The 20,466-nt window shown below is 40.5% G+C and overlaps 1 protein-coding gene across 4 annotated transcripts in view; it reads left to right on the forward strand.

Annotated features, from left to right (window-relative positions):
• triob (trio Rho guanine nucleotide exchange factor b) overlaps positions 1–20,466 on the forward strand; it is an 84,331-nt gene that overhangs the window by 21,108 nt on the left and 42,757 nt on the right. For 3 of the 4 annotated variants that reach the window (XM_026371229.1, XM_026371233.1, XM_026371231.1), the window contains 8 exons: positions 9,126–9,200; positions 9,904–10,018; positions 11,860–12,052; positions 13,056–13,160; positions 13,337–13,804; positions 14,389–14,511; positions 17,775–17,966; positions 18,785–18,916. In XM_026371229.1, the coding sequence (XP_026227014.1) occupies positions 9,126–9,200; positions 9,904–10,018; positions 11,860–12,052; positions 13,056–13,160; positions 13,337–13,804; positions 14,389–14,511; positions 17,775–17,966; positions 18,785–18,916 (1,403 nt within the window). Of the gene's footprint in view, positions 1–313; positions 417–9,125; positions 9,201–9,903; positions 10,019–11,859; positions 12,053–13,055; positions 13,161–13,336; positions 13,805–14,388; positions 14,512–17,774; positions 17,967–18,784; positions 18,917–20,466 lie in introns of those variants that run through there. The other variant, XM_026371232.1, reaches the window with a different exon arrangement.

Raw genomic sequence — 20,466 nt, forward strand, 5'->3', positions numbered from 1 at the left:
ATCGCCAGGCACACAGTGAAGGGAGAAACAGTTTAATGCAAATCAGCAGTTGTTACTAAATCTTGTTTTGGGGAGGGGTAGTGACATGGGGGGACATGGCAAAGAAAAGCCAGTGGGTGAAGGGAAAAAAAGGAGCTGGCGGTGCCTCTGGTTTTCTACAACTCAGTGGGTAGCAGGGCGTTGGCCAGTACTGTATATGGCACAGCTGTTGTTTAGTTGCCTTTTCTCCATACAACAATGGTACCGTTAGAAAGCTAGAACGGGTAGGTTGATGACCACTGTAGTCTTCAGTAGGGTGTAGTGTAGGCCTAGACCAGTTGGGACTGTTTATTGCAGATTTTGGATTACAATGGCAGTGCTGGATAATCACAGCTGGCAGTACGCCCAGGCTGGAAAAACCTTGATCAGACTCTCAGGTAGGGTATTCTCTATCATAAATGTATTGTGCTGATTCATAATCCTCTTTATTTTCATTTTTTACAGTCGAAGTAAATAGATGAGTACAGTCACATCAAATTTACAACTTAAATGTCTGTAGTTACAAAGTAGAAATACACTATTGTATGTTGACTAATTTCGGGTTCAGCATTGACCTCAGTAAACCTGACGGAATATATGGTTGATGTGGGAATAGATGTTCCTTAAAAATAATCTTGCATGGCAGATTTTGGCTTTATACATTGGATGTTGTTTTTAATTTAGCCAAGCTGCACATTTTTTTTTACATTCCCCACATTTAATGATTACTTTTGAAATAGAACAGTGAAGATTATTGTTGCATTGCATCAGTTTTGCATAATAGTAAATTATGACTGTTACTTGAACAGGTGTCATGCATTTGTAGAGGCCACATCTCTTTGTAATGAAGTTTTTTTTTTTTTTTTTTACTTTACTAAAGAAAGAAGATGTAACGTTTACTATTCATCCATTTGCAGTCTGTTTGGCACTTTATCAGTAGGCTGTGTCAGTCTACTAAACTTGAGACTGCAGTCATAACATTAGAATGTCTGTGACCCCTGTCTGAGAGGAGCTAGGGGAGTGAATGGTTGGATGACTGAGTGATAGACTAACCCTGTACAAATATTTGTGGTTTTTCCTGGACACAAGTAGCACACTATTACTAATTATAGCTACTCCCATGAGGATGAAATAACAGGAACAACCTACAATATACTCACACTTGGTATATGCTCTACCACCTATGTTTACTGGCTGTTAGGAGCATACTATAGAAAACACCACCCAATTTGAACAGTGTGTAAGCCTGCACACCCCCTGCCTAAAAGCCATGGAGGAGTGCCAGGTGCTTAAACTGGTCGATCGGACAGCTGGCCTAGTCCATAAGCATATGTGGGACCTAAAAGTGCCCACACAAAAAGTAAAGTATAGTCCACGACGTCAAACTTAGCTGTGGCCTCCCGATATACCCTGATCATCTAGAAGACATAATGGCCATCACTCTCAATAAAAACTGAAGTGTTCTTTTTTATCCTCTCTTGCTCAGTCACCAAGACTTGGTTCCTGCAAGGGTAATGAATGCAGATGTCTGAGGAGATGACTGCTCTGAGGCAGTGAGGAGAAATGGTGCTATTTGTCATGAGGAAGCAGTGCAGGATTATATCACAACAAGGCTAGCTGGGGGAGGATTCATAACGCACACCCCTGGTGTAGTTGAATTTAAAGCACTCATCCTCAAGACCCTTGACAAAACCTGAAATCATGGGTCCACGTTATTACTAGTGACTATTTTGCCTCTTGGGACAGTGGATCTTTTATTCTTATACAGTAAAGAAGAATGAAATGCTTTTTTTATTTCTATGGTTACATTAATTGAAAACTTTCTATCTGGTCTAAAAGATAAACTATAATCATGGTGTCTAATATACGCTGCTCAGGAAAAGACTTGTCATCCAAGCCATCAAACTTTGTTGCAGACTTTTCCAACTTTCATAATCCAGTTGTGGCAAGTTAGACAAACACTATGCTTCCAGTGAAAAGGCTGCTACTCAGCATTAACAACTGGGCAGTGACACAGAGAGTTGCCAATAGCGAGACGTAGGGGAACACTAACTATGTCAGAACCCAATAGTCAAAAGAGGAAGAAGGCAGTGGATGGAGGGAGAAAGACAGGATGGTAGGATGTAAAGGAGAGATGAGGGGAAAAAAAGAAGGGATTTGTAAATTATACACAGAGTTCAGGTTGTAATTCAGACTCAGTGAGGTGTGAAAGGAATGGAGAACAAGTTGTACAAGCGTAATAACCACTAAAACAGTACTTATATTCTGTCAAGGTTTGTTACGACCTTAACGAGATAACAAACGAAACGGCTAACACGCTAAAGGCAACACAAACAGTGCAGCGTGCAGCATGCGTCCATCCTTGGGCCGTCTCCAGGTTGCGTGTGTGTCATGTTTTTGTAATTGTAACTGCTTTTACTACAAGTGCACTATACTTTAAAGTGTGTGTGTTGTATGTGTGTGTGTGTGTGCTCAGTAAAATGGCCTTCACAGGCACATTCGCTGTCATGCATAAGACTGCTGACCATTGTTTATCCTAACATTGACCCTTAGCTATTCACACACTGCACTACATACGAGTTATAATTAGGGTTTAAGTTGAATTTGTTGCACTGAATGGTGTAGACATGATTTACGGGCCGTGTGTGGTGACACGTTCATTCACATGTCCGCTGAATCTTAAGGACATATTTAGACAAAGATATTCTTGTTTCACACAAGTTTTTTTTTGTTGTGTTTCCTCCATTGTAAATTATTTATATGCACCACATTGTGATGTTCAGGGTTACGCTTAGGTTGTTTGTTTTGAGTAAAAGTACTCAAAGCATGTGGATATGCTAACAGTTAAAACATTAACATCTATTTAATACAGTCGATTAATTGAATTAATTATGGAAAATAATTTGTTGTATCTCTGGGTATCACATTGTACTTACCAGTTGAGCATTTAAGCACAGTGCCAGAGCTGTACTATGAGATTAGTTTGTGTTTCCTACCCTTCCCATTTGTTATGACTTATTCATACCCTTTTTTTTTTTGCTGTGCGTAGGGGTTACATCCAGGTCGAGGGGCTGCGGTAGGAGCAAAGTGTTATTTTTGCTGTAAGCCACACTGTAACAACAATATGAGAAACCTGATGAAAGTTGAGCTCACCACAGTCCCCAGGCCCCCTGCCAGCTCAGGATGAAGGTCACAGAACTGAGTAGAGTAGACATCGCTAGAAGTGGTTTTGCTTTAGTGGCAGGATACAGCAACTGTATGTGTGTCTGTGTAAAACAGAGGAAAATAAATAAAAGAAAATATTTTACAGTTGAGGACAAAAAAAAGATAAATGGAGAGAAAGACAAGAAAAGAAAGAGAGAATAGAGTTCTTAGTTGTTTATCTTGTCTCCCTGTTGCACCCCGTAGCACACGCTTGCTGTTATTCTAGTCGGGGTTGTCACACAGGGGACGTGACAAACAACCTGCTTGTAACAGCCCATCATGTAGCCCAGACTCGGGCTAAACACTCAAATTTCCCGCAACTGCATCAAGGGCGATGGCAGCCTGATATCTCTACACACTGTGGGGGTAAACAGAAATAACACACACCATAACATCTTCATATAATAGATAGGATGTTTTTATTCTTCATAAAATAAAATTACAAAATGTAAAGTTTACACTGAGCATTCTGGACCAAAAATATTTTTCAATCACTATAGTATGTTTTTTTGCCGTTGTTGTTTCTTTGACTTTTTTAAGTATGAGCTCACAGAGCTCCTCGGTGACATGATATTTGTAACAGAATCAGATGGATCTTTTGTTAATTTCTGAAAAGCTGACATACTGAGTTTGAAACACTGCAGCTCAGGACACAGGCTTGAAAAGAAAAAAACTAAAGTCGTGTGTTATCATACTGTGGACAGCGGCTGTGGACACCACAACCACAGCACAACCTCGAAAACATTGAGGTCTGGATGTTTCTGGGATGACACCGATGTTACTTTTCTCCGAGTGAGAAATCGATTTTGTGTAGTGCTGAAGTGAACTCCCTCGAGGTCTGAGAGTGGCCTGTGCCCTGTTTTCTGCTTGGGTTCTGTCAAGTTTTATCCAGAAAACCTAATAAAGTGACACACCCTCTCTCTCCAAGGGAGCACTATTCTTAGAGTGATGCAAAGAGTGTCGGACACACCGCTGCGTATTGAAACCCAGGCACAATTACACATACAGTGCACACAGGTTGGCATGCAGGAATACAATGATTACCAGTGTATGCTTGCAAAGACATGCATTGTTTGCATAGACAAACCGAAGAATCTTACAGGATGGACTCCAACATACTGCAAGACAAATTCATACACCCTGTTACACTAGCACAGTAATAACAAAATGAATCCATGTACACACTTCCTCTGTTTCTGCGCTGTTCCGGAAAAATCCCCACAGTCAGAACTTGTCAGAGTCAAGCCAAACTGAACCAAGCTAAGCTGAGCAGGCTGACAAACGCCTCTCAGTTCTCTCTTTTCACACAAACTCATAGTAAGGTTCTCATAGTGGGCTCTGACCCAGAAACAAAGTATGAAAGAGCCATCTGAAATCCATCACTGTCTAGTGCACTGTAAATCTTTTTATATAGCAGACACTAAATTCTCAAATGGATTACATTTACACAGCTGTGATTAAGTGAATATTGAGAATGCATTTGTACTACGCAATATTACTAAATGATCAGTTGTAGGGTGTATATCACTGGTACAAAATGTTTTTCATAGTTACTACAGCTCTGAACCTTTGGATCTCACCACAGTTATCATCATGGGCAGTTGGAATGTATATTATCATGTCTGTACTTAGATGGTCAGGACCACAGCCAAGCAAATTTTGCTGCAGTGTTTCTGCAGTGTAGCTCTGTGTGGCTCTACTACATATACAGCCTTAGCTTGTAATTGCTCTGAGTTGAGGTTACAAGGTTAAGAGCCAGAGGATTGGCATCATGTGCCATGCTGTGCAGATACACCATGTACAGTCTAGCCTGTGGTCTAAAGGATTGGAAGCAGAGGGATTGACCCCGTGCACCATGGCCTCCTGTTCTGACGTGCTGTGGAAAGAAGACACGCAGTTGTGTCCATTCTGAGGCTCTGAGTTTGGGTACGATGCAGGTGATGAAATTGCTCCCTGCACATGTTATAGTTTTGGTCAGGAGTTTTAAACTTTTTCCACTCTGATCTAAACTTAGCACATTTATTCCCTATTACGTCTCGTTAAAAGCTTTCTGAAAACAAGTCTGCAACCCAGTTTGGATCTTAAAAAATGTGGGATGTTTTCAGTCTGTGGCATGAAGTAGTGGTACAAGGCACGAACACGGTCTGTTGTGTAGTAATGTATTCAGATCAGCACGTGAGTTCTTCCAGCCTGGGGTTAAGAGGGCAAAAGGAAATGGATTGACACACTTTCTGGGCTGTGTCCTGCTGCACTGCCTCTGCTACACAGCAATGTGAATTTGAAGATTTAGGCCACAGTCCTTTGCAGTGCAGCTATAAAGACCAGAAGAAATGCTTCTTGCTCCATCTCTGGTGGCTTTCTAAACTCATGCAGAGCCTCGGGACTAAAAACAAACTGTAGCTTCTCATAAAATGTAGCTTGAGAAACTATTTTTAAACTAAGCATAAACCTTTCAGTGCCATAGGCTCAGTCATTCTCTGTCTTCACATTGCTGCAGTTTTTGTGTTCTGTGGTTTTGTGTTTTACTAGTATGTCGATGCTATACCAGAAGTGCTGGCTGACCTTTGAGCAGCATAAAAGCACACAATGCAATTAGTTGCTGCCATCACTAAGAACACTCTTCACTGGTGCAAATTGTAACCGTGTCTGTTTGACTGAAGAAACTATGAGTGATAGACAGTAGCAGTTTTGAACAGTTGTGAGTAAAAACAAATAGTTATAGCTCTTTGTTTTAATTTATTTTAAATTACATAGCTCAAAAGCAGCATTATCAAATACAGTGGCAAGAAAAAGTAAAACTTTAAAATGGGGATTTTGTTTTTCGGAAGCCATTCTGTTGTGGACTTGTTCTGGTGTCTGGGCCATTATCCTGTAGCATCACCCAACTTCTACAGAGTTTAAGCTAATGTAAAGACATTCTCACATTATCCTGAAGAATTTTTTGATAAATTTGGCAATTCTTCTTTCAATCAATCAATCACTGCAAGCTGATCCAGCAAAGCAGGATCAGGGCATGATGTTTCCTCCACCATACATTACAGTTGGAATGATGTTTTCATGATGATGTGCAGTGGACATTCTATGCCAGATGTGGTGTTGTGGGCGCTTTCCAAATAATTTAATATAGTTTGTTTAATGTTTTACCTACTGTAGACTTATAAACACAGATGAAAGCCATGAAATTCCAGGAGGTTGCATTGTTAAGCTAGCTGTAGCATAAACATACTCCATATGACAATCTGTCATTGTGCCTTTGATAGATTTATGCATAGAATCTCTCAAAGACAGAGAGTATGCACATGTGCACATGTGATTATCCTTTTCTATGTGTTTTTACTTATGTCTATATGATCCACTACCTGTCATATGTGCAGTTGATCTTCTCATCACACCATTTTCTCTTTCATGCTAAAAACATATATCATATGTTTCACAGTCACAGAGAAAACAAGAAAAAGAAATACGGTCTTTTCCATCTTTTTCCTTTAATGTCTTGAATTCCAATAAAGATCACTATATCCAATATTGATCTTTGGACATTTCGCCTTATTTTACAGGGCACTGAGTGCAGGCTGCCAGTAAAATGGATCGCTCTCATTATGAATGTGTTAGGAACAAGCAGTATGTGATTGAAAAGCTTTATTTCATGCTCAGCAGACTTGTAAATGAGGGCTTGTGTGTAGTGAAGAGAGGAGGACTGTCGTGTGTTCCGGTGTGTTAGTGTGCATAGCGAGAAGCGATAATGGGATTTCATGAATCACAGTGTGTAAGGTAATACTTCACGTCTGTGGGATATTGTATGGACTACTGCTGCATACAACCACGGCTGAAAGCATGTGCGGTTGTATGTGTCCGTGTGTCTATTTGACTGTGTTGACGTCAAAAGGAAATGAGCCTGTCATGAACGTGTTATTCTTCATCAGTAGCTGTTTGGGTATCACAGTTCTCCATTTTTGTGTCACTTTATGTGAATTTTTCCACACTGATTTTCATCAAATCAAGCATCCCGACATTAAGACATGCAAACGATCGCATCTGGGGGCTGGTTTTAGGAAGGACTGCAGGAGTACAACAGACGTCAGTCTTGGCTTCGGGCCAGCTCCAGCAACTTCCGTCTTCTGTCTGGCCACACTTCATAGGAAACACACACACACACACAAAAGCTCTGAAGTGCAAGAAGAGTATTGTTGTGCCCTGTAGTGTTCAGGTTCAGTCCACACACCCATCCACTACACACAAGGGAATGCTCTTTTGAAAACACTCAATGTCGTTTGTTGTTGTTTTCAACGTGTTTCCAACTTTTGCAATGTTGAGTTTTCTTATTTCGACATAAGAGAAGTGAGAAACGGGCAAGAATCAAGGACTGAGATCATCCAAACCTTGAGTGAGAGATTGTTTCGCTCTGTCCTCTCAACAGCTTCGGACAGAGAATGAAACAATTATTGTCTCTCGTCTCAGCTGGTTGTGACACTGGCCGTGAGTCAGGTTGTGTCCAGTCTGGCCACTTGTGAGCTAATGTGCTGCTGTAATCGATATTAAAGGGGGCCATTCAGACCTGTAGGAGTTATTTAGCTGCCTCTCTGTCTTTCTGCAGCGTACTCTCTGGGTATTATTATCTTTCTCGCTGTGCACTGCAGTTCTGTCTGTCTCGGCATTCTTCTCTATGGTCTCTGTTGAATCATTACCGTCTGGGCTTCTCTGTTCCTATAATTTCATACCGCATACATATAAGACTGTCCAGTTCCATCTCAGCCTGCCTTTGATTCATCTCGTCATCTGTCTGCCCACGCATCTATCGTTCTGTCTCTGTCTACACTTTGCATTCCGTCACATCTTTTTTTTTTTCTTTATGTCTTCAGGTTGTAACTCCATTGCGAACTGGAATAGACATTTTTAATGGTGCTTGTGTTAAAAAATGTCTTTGTTTTACTATTTCATGCCGTGCTTCCACAAAGCTATGCACTGTAAGAAAATCCCAATATTGAGAACAAATACCCAACTCTGCGTAATCACTGGCTCTGATTGGATTTTGGGGCTTCTGCTTAGTATAAAATGAATTTAGAATCATGACAGATTTTTTTTTATTTGAGGACATTCGGCGAGGTTCGGCGCTCCGCAGTCTAGTCGTTACCTAATTAGCTCATTTACATTCGTAGTCTCTGTGATGAAATGGTTATATTGTAACTGTCAGAGCAGCACAATGTTTGTGTAGAGATGTTATCTCTTTCCTCTGCAGTCGTTGTCTCCCTTTTTGACCCTTAAGCTCTGTTAAACAAAACAGAACTGAAATATTTCAAAATATTTCTTATATTGCAATGTTTTTTTTGCTGATTGCATTTTATAATTGTTTATATAAAGACACTAATCTGGTGTTTAGCTAAATTGTGAGTTACAAATGTGATGCGTAAGGTTTGTTCAGTGCATAATCATACCATATACATTTCCTAATATTCATTCAGGACATTTTTTTTGTATAATAAAATATTCCTTAACAATGTATTAAAAGAATATCATATAATATGCATCTATATCACACATCCATCATACATCCCTACATTATTATGTTCAGTGGACCATCTTAGTCAGTCGTCTTCATGGCTGAGTGCTCAGTCAGTAACCAGTTTATTTATTTGTTGAAGAGCCAAGGGAAAAGATCTGACATTTGTATACCAATATACCAGGATATATAGTCTAGGCTAAATGTTTAGTGCTGCAACAATGTGGTAATTTCGTTGGTGCGCTGACAGTATGTTTGCTGCTGAGTTAATGACAATAAAAACACTTAAAAAACTAAAACATGGTTGGTGCAACTGATGTTGTGACCAGCTTTATTTGTTTGTCTTTGTCTAAAGATTTTGGTTGTCAACCTGCTTTGCTGACCTCCCTGTTTTTCTGTGTTTTAGGGTTTCATCGCAATGAGGATATGAAGGCCATCGATGTGCTTCCTATTCTCAAGGAGAAGGTCGCCTTTCTCTCAGGTCAGATATATACTGTCCAACTTCTGAATGGACATAAGTATGTTCATTCATGCACTCAGTATCTGGACGGACACATTTTTAAAATAATACCAAAATCAACACAGTTCCCATACTTTGTTGATTGATAGATTTAAAACTGGAACACATACTGTATGTCTTCTAAAAGCTGCAACATTGCATATCCCTGTTTTGAATGTTCCAGTTGCCCTTGTTGTAATTGCTACTTGTTACTTATGTGCACTCACTTATTTCTCTGAACTGTTTCTGACTCATTATGGTTCTGACCTGACCTTTATCTCATTAGTGTTAACTGCACAGGCACTGCCATAATTGTAAGTGAGTCGGAGAGAGTGTTTGTCTCTGTTCATTTATCGTCAGAGTTGTTTGGTATTGCAGTCTGACTGAAAGCCTATTACCAGCCTTGTCATTGTGAGACTAATTTGACCCCTGACTCTTCAATTTGACTCTGTATAGTCATCACTAACTGCGGACAAATTCACAGATGGTACCCATACAAATGAGCTGCTGTCCTCTCAGAGAACAACTGTGGGTTATGTTTTCCTACTTGAACTCCGTAGCATCATTTCAAGCAGCTGAAAGTAAAATAATGTCTACAGCTTTGGACCAGCGATGCTACGATCAGCACAGCATAATATTCTAGCTGTTATTTAATAAGGCTTTGCCATCTGATTTTTGACCTAAGGTGGCAGAGACAGACGTGGAGGTCCCGTTCTCACCTTTCCAGCACGAAGCAACCATGATAGAATACGACCTGAGGACCTGCGCAGGCTTATAGCCTACTTGGCTACTATCCCTAGGTAGGAAACTGACTACACATAAATACATATACACAGGGTTTCAGTGGAGGATTCATACATTTTTAAACTGTGGGTATATGTAGCTATACAATCAAATGCACATTCATTGACTTTCAGACCTTTTCTTCATTCTGCTTTAATTTGGCCCAGACTCCTCTTGGCTTCTTATGCACAAATACACACACATACACACACACACACATACACATGAACACACACCTCATCACTTTCTTTGTGTCAGACTTTTCCACCTTGCTTGGATTTAAAATGCCATAACCTGAAGCAACAAAGCGGTGGAATGGTTTTATTTTAGATTCTCTGAGAAGATTCGGTCCCTTTCTTCTCTCCCGCCTTCTCATTTCCTCTTAGCTCTGTAGAAAAACCTATTACTCTTTTGTTTTCATTCATTCCTGTTTACCAACTCTCCCCTCTCTCACTCAGTTCTAATTTTAAAAAGTTCCAAATAGACCGCTACCTCTTTATTTTTCTCTCTCTCTTTAGGCCCCCGTTGACTTTTGTTTCCTGTTTCACTGTTCGCTGTGCTGTCGTATGGACTAGAGTCTGTGCAGGAAACATGTTGCCACAGGATGTTCTTGCACAGTTGTGCTTGTTCTGTGCAAGCTCATGTTTAAGTCTTGAAGCAGCTCTCTGTCACATTTGACACTTTGCTTCGGGCTGTTCAGTTTGGAGTCAGTAGCGATTAGACCTTCCACTTGTCTGATCTGCTGCTTCTGATCTCCCCTATGCTGCACTATCTTGTACTTGTACAGTCCTAGTGCTTTAAAGTCCTTTGCAGAGTAGAGTTCACAGTAGATTTGTCTTGAGGTGAGAGGTAGTCCAGCTCAGGTACAAAGGAATAAAGAAATACTCCCCAGCTGCTTGCCTTTGCCTTTCAAATGCAGATAGCTCCACTATGAAAGTTCATTAAAACTAAAATCAAACATGCCTTTTTTTGGTAAAGCAGTAAAAGACAGCTTTGCTGCTGTGAATCCCAACATACGCTCAAATCTTCAGAAAGTGTGTTATGCAATAAGACCAGCGAGGATACAAGAGCTCACAGAGGTGACCAGTCATCTGGTTGGATGCTGAGAACTAACCAAATGTCACCAACTCAGAAGAAGGACCTCATCCTCCCCTGAGTTAGATTTCTATTTCTCCTGTTCAAATTTATCTTCTGCCTTTTTCCTTTTTTTTTTTATATCACATCTGCCTCTGTGTCTCTCTCCACCTCCCACCCTCCCTCTCATCTCCATCCTCTCCATCCTCTCTCCGCTCTGTTTTTCTCTACCCGTTTGGCTGCCGATCTGTTTGCAGAGAGTGAGGTCAGAGTGAGTTAGAGCAGGAGGGCCTGCGTCTGGGTCTGTCTCCTAGCTAGACACTTTGAGATTAAGGTCTTTAACAGTGAGAAGCAACCTTTTATGGACTTATACAGCAGCGGGACTCCTGGTAAGCAGCAGTGGAAATTTCAACGCTTTAATGTTTTTCCTCCCCAGATGCTCTGGAGATTTGTAGGAGATCTTTGACTTATATTTTGGCATTTTCAGTTACAACAGACCCTTTACTAAATAGATTTTTTTTTTAAAGCGAGTCTTTTTTTTTCTTTTGCTGTTTAATAGCATCTCTATTTCTTCTACGTGGGCAGTGACAATGATGTGATTTCTTTAAGCTTAATCGATTGCTCTGCCTCAAATCAGCCACATCTGAGTGCTTTTGTCCTCTTGTTACTTTTACTGCTGCCCTCACAGATTTGTGTTATAAAATGATTTAAAGGCATTATATCTTCCCCTGTGTTCTTTTATTCTTCATCCTGGGAACTGACCTCTTTATTTATGTTTCTGCAGTGAGGAGGTGGTCAGACATGGCTTCACAGTTATTGTGGACATGCGTGGTTCTAAGTGGGACAGCATCAAGCCTCTGCTGAAGATCCTTCAGGAGTCTTTTCCTTCTTGTATCCACGTCGCCCTCATCATCAAGCCAGACAACTTCTGGCAGAAGCAGAGGACCAACTTTGGCAGCTCTAAGTTTGAATTTGAGGTGAGTGCACCTCTACACGCTTTAACTACTTCTAATATACAAAACTAATCCCTCCTGTTTATATATTGGGTTTTGATGTAGTAGATATTTTACTATTAGTATTATAGGCTTTAATAAATAGAAATGTATGTCTATATAAATATATATAGATACTGGCAGTGCTTATTGCGTTATTGATGATTATCAATATATTTGAAATGAACAGTTAGCTGTAGCTGTTAGAGTCCTGGTTAGTATAACATTGCCACCGGTCTTAATTTGTCAGCTCTAATTGGACTGCTGCTTGGTGACAGCGGCACTGTTCTGTCCCGTGTGGGCATGTGGTGCTGGTATATTTAGTCCTGACCCAGTTACTATGGAAACAGGCTATATAGGACACTTTATCCTAAAAATGGTGAACTGGTTTTGGACAGGCCACTTGTTGTTTTTTGACTATGTCAGACATTCAGTGTATGTGTTGGGATGTGATGATTGCTACAGTGTTGGTTTGAGTGAAATGATGAAGATGTGTTCTGTGGAGCCACTACTGTATTTAACTGTGTCATAATGTGCTGTCAGTTGAAAAGATATTAAAATAATCCAAATTTACTGTAGAATTCATAAGAAGAGTTCTCAGGTAGGCTCTTGCCTGGGTGCTGGTTTAGTTTCCTGTGTTTGCCCTGGTGAACCTTTCTGTTTTTACTTCCTAAGAGCTTACGTCTGTGTATTTCCATCTTATTAATGATAACATTAATATGACTTTAAATGTCTGGAATGTTTTTGTTAGGTCACCCCACCTATCCTGACAATAGAACCACTGAATCGGCACATTCTTCTCAAAACCTGGTTTTAATAATACTAAATATTTTGACATGTTGATTCAGATTAGTTTGGAATATGGTGATGTGTAAATTGTGGTGGTCTTCCTCACTGTCTCGCTCTCTCTCATCCTCCCTTACCCACGCTGATCGCCTTTTCACCCTTTCTCCCTCTTTGTTGATCCACATGCACCTATCCACACCAGACAGTGATGGTCTCCTTGGAAGGTTTATCCAAGATTGTGGATCCATCCCAGCTGACTGCTGACTTCGAGGGCAGTTTGGAGTACAATCATGATGAATGGATTGAGGTTTGGATATTATATTTTTCTTTGTTTCACTTCCCTTACACACTTTAGGAGTAACACAGAAGAAAACTATTTTTACTATAGGCTTTAGTTCAGAAAACATTAGATTGAGACTTTATCAGTAAGTCTTGTCTTTAGAAAAATTGGAAAATGTAGGACGCTTTCAACTTTCCTTTCAGGTGCGGCTCGCATTTGAGACCTTTGCCAGCGATGCAGCACGAGCTCTGGCACGCCTTGAAGAGCTCCAGGAAACTTTATCCCAGCGTGATCTCCCACGGGACCTGGAAGGGGCTCGTCGGCTTATGGAAGAACATGCAGCACTAAAGAAAAGGGCCACTAAGGCATCAGTAGAGGAGCTGGACACCCAGGGACGAAGGCTGCTCCAAAGACTACAGTCACACACTGCAGGAGGTGGCAGTAGTGGTGAATGTGGGTATGGCAACCGGGCTGGTGGAGCTAGCGGGGATTCCAACGACCATCACGGTTTCCACCTGCATGCAGACGCACACAACCTAGTGGCTAAAGTGACGGGTTTGTTGGATAAGCTGCACGGGACGCGACAGAATCTACAGCAGCTGTGGCACATGAGGAAGCTGAAGTTGGATCAGTGTTTCCAGCTACGACTGTTTGAACAGGACGCTGAGAAGGTAAGTGTGCTGTTTACAGCATCTGTTGATGATCATTTCATTTAGGGGATAAAATGAGTTGGTTCCTGTCTACTTCTTTGCATTTGCCCCTTTTTACTTTTATGTTAATATGTGCCAACGCTGTAGTCTAACTCTTGATGCATACAGGTATTTGAGGCACCACAGGCAGTAATGTGATGTGTGCGCATTCATTCGTGCCACTTTTAGCCGGGTATTTGAAAACATTACATTTATCCAGACGTTTAAGCCTCAGATCAACTTTCATCCCCATGTAGGCCAGATTAGTGAGACTGTGTATGTATAGTATATAGTGGAAAAGCTTAACAGCTGAATACGTGCCTTGGTGGACTGAAACTACTCTACTACTACAACTTCAAGCCCTATTTTGTTGTGTGGAGCTTGAAAATGACTTCACTAAAGTAGTCAGGTGCAGAAGTCGGTGAGTGATGAAAGGCTTGGGTTAATTACAAACACCAAACAACAGGCTCCCTCTCATTCTCACTGCTGTTGCAGCGAGTGAACAGGAGATGGAAAGACCCATTTTTTTTTATTTGCGGCGCCTTCTCCCCCCTCTTCATGTGTAGATGTTTGACTGGATCATGCACAACAAGGGGCTTTTCCTCACCAGTTACACCGAGATCGGAGGGAACCACCAGCATGCTGTCGAGCTGCAGACCCAGCACAACCACTTTGCTATGAATTGCATGGTAAGACTCTTTTATCTAAAACTATTCTTTCTTTTGGAACTGTGACTTACTACAAATTGGTATTTTATGTCCTGACACTCTCTATCTCATATTATTCAGCTGTTTTCCACTCTGCCTCAACTCTGACCCACTCTGTCATGTCCCGTCACAGCGCTGTTCCCATAATTGACCCATATTGCCTCTGTGCCCCTCCCATAGCTGTTAGCTGCCCTCTATTGTATTTCCCCCCTTCTCTCTCATACCTTCCTGTAGTTGGGGGAGCTCTGCTGTTGTATAATATGTGTCATTGCGAACAGTGTATTGTATCGACTCTGCTGTGTTACAGTTTTTTCTTACCAAAGCCTTTAACCCCCAACGGTGGTGGTTCCTGCAAAGATACTCCATCTTTCCCTGAAAGATTTTCTCTTTGTCTTTCACTGTATCTAAACTGTACTCTGGCCTATTTCTCTTTCATTGTCACAGTTTTAGTCCATTTTTATTGCATAGCCTCAGTGACTTCTGGGCTTCTGTACCATCCAGCGTCTCTCCTTGTTACTCCCTCGTAACATGTAATAGTATGCTGCGTGGTGCCTTTCTGAGGACATAAGTAAGGAGTTAGATTAAGCTTAAACCAACTGATATGTATCAGAAAAACCTGTACCTTGATACATGTTGCGTCTGTTGGATTTGTGTCGTGTGTTAGACTGAAAACCATGTGATTAAAAAAAGGAAACTAAGTTAACATGTTTAGCCCATTACCTCTGATTTGGACAATAAAATGATCCCAGTCCTAACCGGCAATGATAAGTTTTTTTCATTGGCAGTGAAACTATCTTAGTCTAACAAAAGGGGATCAGTCATCAGGGGAAAGCGGTGCCCATGGCCTAAATCCTCCCACTCACAGTGTCACTATTGTTAGGAGCCATTTGCAGTGAGCAGTGCAGTGTCAACATGAAGGCCCACAGGCAGTTTCAGTGGCAGCCAGTTGAGTCAACACCACTGGTTGAGATGAACTAGTGAGGCGACAGATGGAACTGAGACATAAACTCATACACATACTCCCAATACACACATGCAGTTGGGCCAGTGAACAACACCCCCTCCATCCATTCTTCCACAGGAAGCAACGTTTCCTCTTCCTGTTGCCTGCTTGGCTGAGTGGAAGTACATGTGTCAGGGTGTGTGTGAGTATTTATGTGCATTTGTGAAAATACAGCTACTGCTGATGTCCTGTTGTTTCTGTGTGTATTTCCAAAATAAATGAACCTTTATGGTAGAATGGAGAAAACACTTTTAACATTAACATTGCTTTTGCATTTAGATTAGTGATCATTGCTAGGCATAGGCATAGGAATGAAATAGGAATGATCAGTTTTAAGTGAAGGACCTAATGGTGACTGTTTCAATCGTGCACGATTGCATGTCATGTTATGTTATTCTTAAATTACCGCCCTCTGTGGGAGGCACTTGACAAATGCATCCAGACTATCATGAGTGAAAAGTGCAAAAGTCAGCACTTGTAATGGTATAAGGGTGAAACATGGGATGAAAGTACCATCAACACAGAGATTTCAGTGGACATTTCTGCAGGACGATGCTAGTGTGGCTTTGTAGAGTGTGTGTGTGCTTCATTGGCCAGCGTGCAGTCCAGATCTGCTGCTTATTGTTGTTATTGACAGTTTTTCATCTTGTTCATCCATTGATAAAGTAAATTTTATTGTTTTAGTTCTGGGCAAAAGGTCTTGTCATTCTTTTTTCCTTATTTTCTGCCTGCTCTCTTTTTCTCTCTATCTTATTATCTCACCATTTATCTTCCCGAGGCACTCGGGTTTAAATCATGCCCCCACCCCACCCACAGCAGTTCTGTCCATCAGTTTTGGATTAAGGCTTTACCACCCAGTGTGTTTCAGTAGTCCAGCCTCTGTTATTTAATCTAATTCATAATGTTGTGCAGATGGTGCGAAGGCCTTCGGGGTTATTGGTGGTGACTATGTCACTCTGTTTCCCCCTAATTCCCCATTCCCTTCTTCATTGTTTATTTATTGTGTGTTTCTTTGCATATGTGCTCATGGACCGGTGTTCTCCTGTCTGTTTGCTTGTGTTTTTTTTTCCTCTAAATATCCTTGCATTTTCCTGAAGTATAATACCAGCATGGACATAACACTTCCTGTGTTTTCTTTGCAAAGATATGTGCATCTCAGCGTACCTACTGTGGTACTGTGTATTAGAGAGCAGCTGGTCTCCTTTGACTTCTTAACAGAGAAGTAAAGAAAACAATAAATGAAATAAAGTAAACGTGATGTAAAACTATTCACCACTATTTCCAACCCCCACTTTCAAAAAGACATAAAAATCATCTCATAGGTTAAATAATACAAAACATCACTCCCGTATCTGCAGCATTGTGTTGGTAGAATCACTCTTCCCAACGCCCTGCTGTTTGAGGGCTGTAGCTGGTGCTTGGTTCATCTTTCCTTCCCGTTGTGATTGAAAAAAGGGAACTAAGAGACATAATAAGCACTAGGAGCAGTAATTGAATAGAATAATAACAAGCTTTTAACAGAGTTGTTAATTAGCGTTTGCTGATCCATGCCTATCTACACAAAACAGGTGGGAGCCCATATATTAGAAAAAGACGGAACAGTTGAGACGCAAATGGGTTTCGTTTCATTATTTATATATGCCTCCAACGTGAATGACTTTTTAATATCCACAAGGTTGAATGTGTGCATTGTTAGGGATAGCTTATGACAAGGGTGCATGTATTGACTCTATTCTCACTGTGCATATAAAAACAATTATAATATTTATAATAAATGTATTTATAGGGCACTTTTCTAAACATGTGTTACAAAGTGTTTCACATAAGAAACAAAACACACATGTAACCCAACAAATCGTAATTGTAGCCTGTATGTTTCACAATTGCAATCTTAATTACATAGGATGATAATAACAATTATAATAATAATAATACACCGTCTTGGTTGTTTGAAGACATAGTTGTAGCTTCATGCATCATGGCACCTTAAATGAAACCAATGGCAGCAGATGGCTGTTTACTTGATGCCAGCATGTTACCCTTACACAGAAAAACTGTATAGCTAGCAGGGCCCAAGTTAAGCTTTCTTTAGATTTAAACCTCTGAATTTGTAACAGCCTTGTCTAAGGAAAATGGAATCAATCAATTATTATAATTAGGCATTTGATTGAATTAAAAACAATTACTTTTAGTTGGTATTTTAATCCTAATGCACTTCTACTCTGTCTCTTCTTAAACACAGAATGTGTATGTGAACATCAATCGAATCATGTCAGTAGGGAACCGACTCCTGGAGTCGGGTCACTACGCCTCCCAGCAGATCCAGCAGATCTCAGGCCAGCTGGAGCAGGAGTGGAAGGCCTTCGCTGCAGCACTGGATGAACGCAGCACCCTGTTGGAGATGTCTGCCAGCTTCCATCAGAAAGCAGACCAGGTACGGACAGGCAATGCAGAGGGACACACTTCAAAGTATGTGCAGTTCCGATGACGTCGACAAACGAAAACATTAGTTTATTCACACATAATCACAATGCAAAAACAAAACACACTGTTACACATGTACAGCACATATTATTTCAATGAGAGACTTAATGGAGCATAGTATTAAATGTAGTGCACAATGTTAGATGCTGATAAGACATTTTGTCACGTCTTTCTCAGAACATCATTATCATTTTATATTGTTTACATGAAATATATAGATTAAAGCAGAAAAAGGTGAAAAAACATATTTGTGATCTACAATTTACAACCCCAGCTTTCTTTAACCTTAACAGACTGAAAGGTCAATTTCACGGATCAATACTACTGTTTTGCTTACGGTTGCATTAACAATGCATGAGTTAGTTGTTGACAACTAGTGTTGGGTGACTTTAATGCTCAAGACTTCCTTGTAAGCTATTGATATTCCCTTGCTGTCAATGTAGCTGCCACAGGCAAGATATTGTATGCTTCCACCTTATATGTGTGACACAATACTGTAGTCTCTACTCTTGATTCACTGATTTGCTATGAGAGAATGTGAAAATGGCATTTTTGTAAGAATAAGCGGTGCAAAATTCCTCCTGAGCACTGTGCAGATCCACAGTTATAGAAAGTGTGTGTTTGTTTGAGGTTGTTCTTGCCAAATGAGGATCAATTAGGCAATAAATGCAAATGCTAACTTGTTTTTTCCATCAGCACTTTTTAAAGCCACTATACTGTAAATGGGTTCATGTTATGCAGTATTTGTGCTGTGTGTTCTAATCCTAGTACATGAGTAAAGTGGAACCATGGTGTAAGGCGTGTGGTGAAGGTGAGCTGCCATCTGAACTCCAGGACCTAGAAGATACAATCCATCATCACCAGGGCCTATATGAGCACATTACCACCGCATACTCTGAGGTCAGTAGACACGTGTCAGACAGATGCCAGATCCTTCCACTACAGTACAAAATAGTAGTGATATTTATCTAAATCATGTATCCTGCACAAGTTAAAAACAGAAGAGCAGAAAAGCATGAAGTGACTTAATGATTGCTTCTTTGTAAATATTATTAAGCAGTCATGTCATTGTCAAAGAAATAGTAGCATGAAGAAACAAAGCCCTGTTTGAATGTGTTCTTTAAATTAAATGAGAAATTTAAGCCCAATGGGATTTTTTTTTGTTTAACTTAATTCAATTTTATTGGTAAAGCACCAAAGCTCAACATAAGTCATCTCAAGGCACTGTACAGTGTGAGGTTTAACAAATTATAAATACGAATTATAATTGTATACAGAATTATATAGAAAATCCAACAATCCCACTTGAGCAAGCACTAGGCAACAGTGGAGAGGAACAACTCCCATTAGAAGAAGAAACCTCCTGCAGAACCAGGCTCAGGGTGGGCGGCCACAACAAAACAAAAAACCACAACAGCAAGCAGCAAAAACCCTGAGCAGGTTGGTAGGACCAGTATCTGCACTCTGGAGATATACAGCTCCAAGGCTGAGGATACCTGCAGAGGAGTGCGAGAGAGAGAGAGAGAGACAGAGAGGAGAAAGAACAACTACAGGAGAGAGAAAAGACAAAGTTAATGACATGCAACGGTGGCATTTGAATGGATAGATGAGAGGAGAGGAGTTCAGTGTTTCAGTAGAGGTCTCCCAGCAGACTAATCTATAGCAGCATAACTAAGAGATGGTTCAGAGTCACCTCATCTCCAACTATAAGCTTTATAAAAAAGGAAAGTTTTAAGTCTAGTCTTGAATGTGAAGAGGGTGTCTGCCTCCAGAACCTGAACTGGGAGCTGGTTCCACAGGCTAAAGGCTCTGCCTCCCATCTACGTTTGGAAACTCTAGGAACCACAAGTAAACCTGCAGTCTGAGAAGTTCTGCTGGGAAAATATGGAACTATGAGGTCTTTAAGATAAGATGGAGCCTGATTATTAAGGGATTTATAAGTGAGGAGAAGAATTTTAAATTCAATTCTGGATTTTACAGGGAGCCAATGGAGAGAAGTTAACGCAGGAAAAACATGATCACTCTTACTAGTTCCAGAGTTGTTGGGACATCCTATAAATAATGAATTACAATAGTCCAGTCTGAAAGTAACAAATGCATGGACTAGTTTAACAGCATCACTTTGAGACAGGATGCTCCTAGTTTTACCATTATTCCTCAAGTGGAAAAAGGCAGTTCAGGAGATTTCTTTTATGTGTGATGTTAAGGAGATATCCTGGTCAAAGGTAACTCAGAGATTCCTCACAGTGTTACTTGATGCCAATGCTACGTCATCTAGGGTAAAAATGTGATAAGACATAATGTCTCTGAGGTTTTTAGGACCAAACAAAATAACCTCTGTCTTGTCTGAATTTAGGAGAAGGAGATTGGAGGACATCCAGGCCTTGTCTTTTAAGCATGCTTGAAGTTTGATTAATTGATTAGTTTCTTCTGCTTTCATACATAAATAT

The sequence above is a fragment of the Anabas testudineus genome, chromosome 16, assembly GCF_900324465.2.
Source record: "Anabas testudineus chromosome 16, fAnaTes1.2, whole genome shotgun sequence".
NCBI lineage: Eukaryota > Metazoa > Chordata > Actinopteri > Anabantiformes > Anabantidae > Anabas > Anabas testudineus.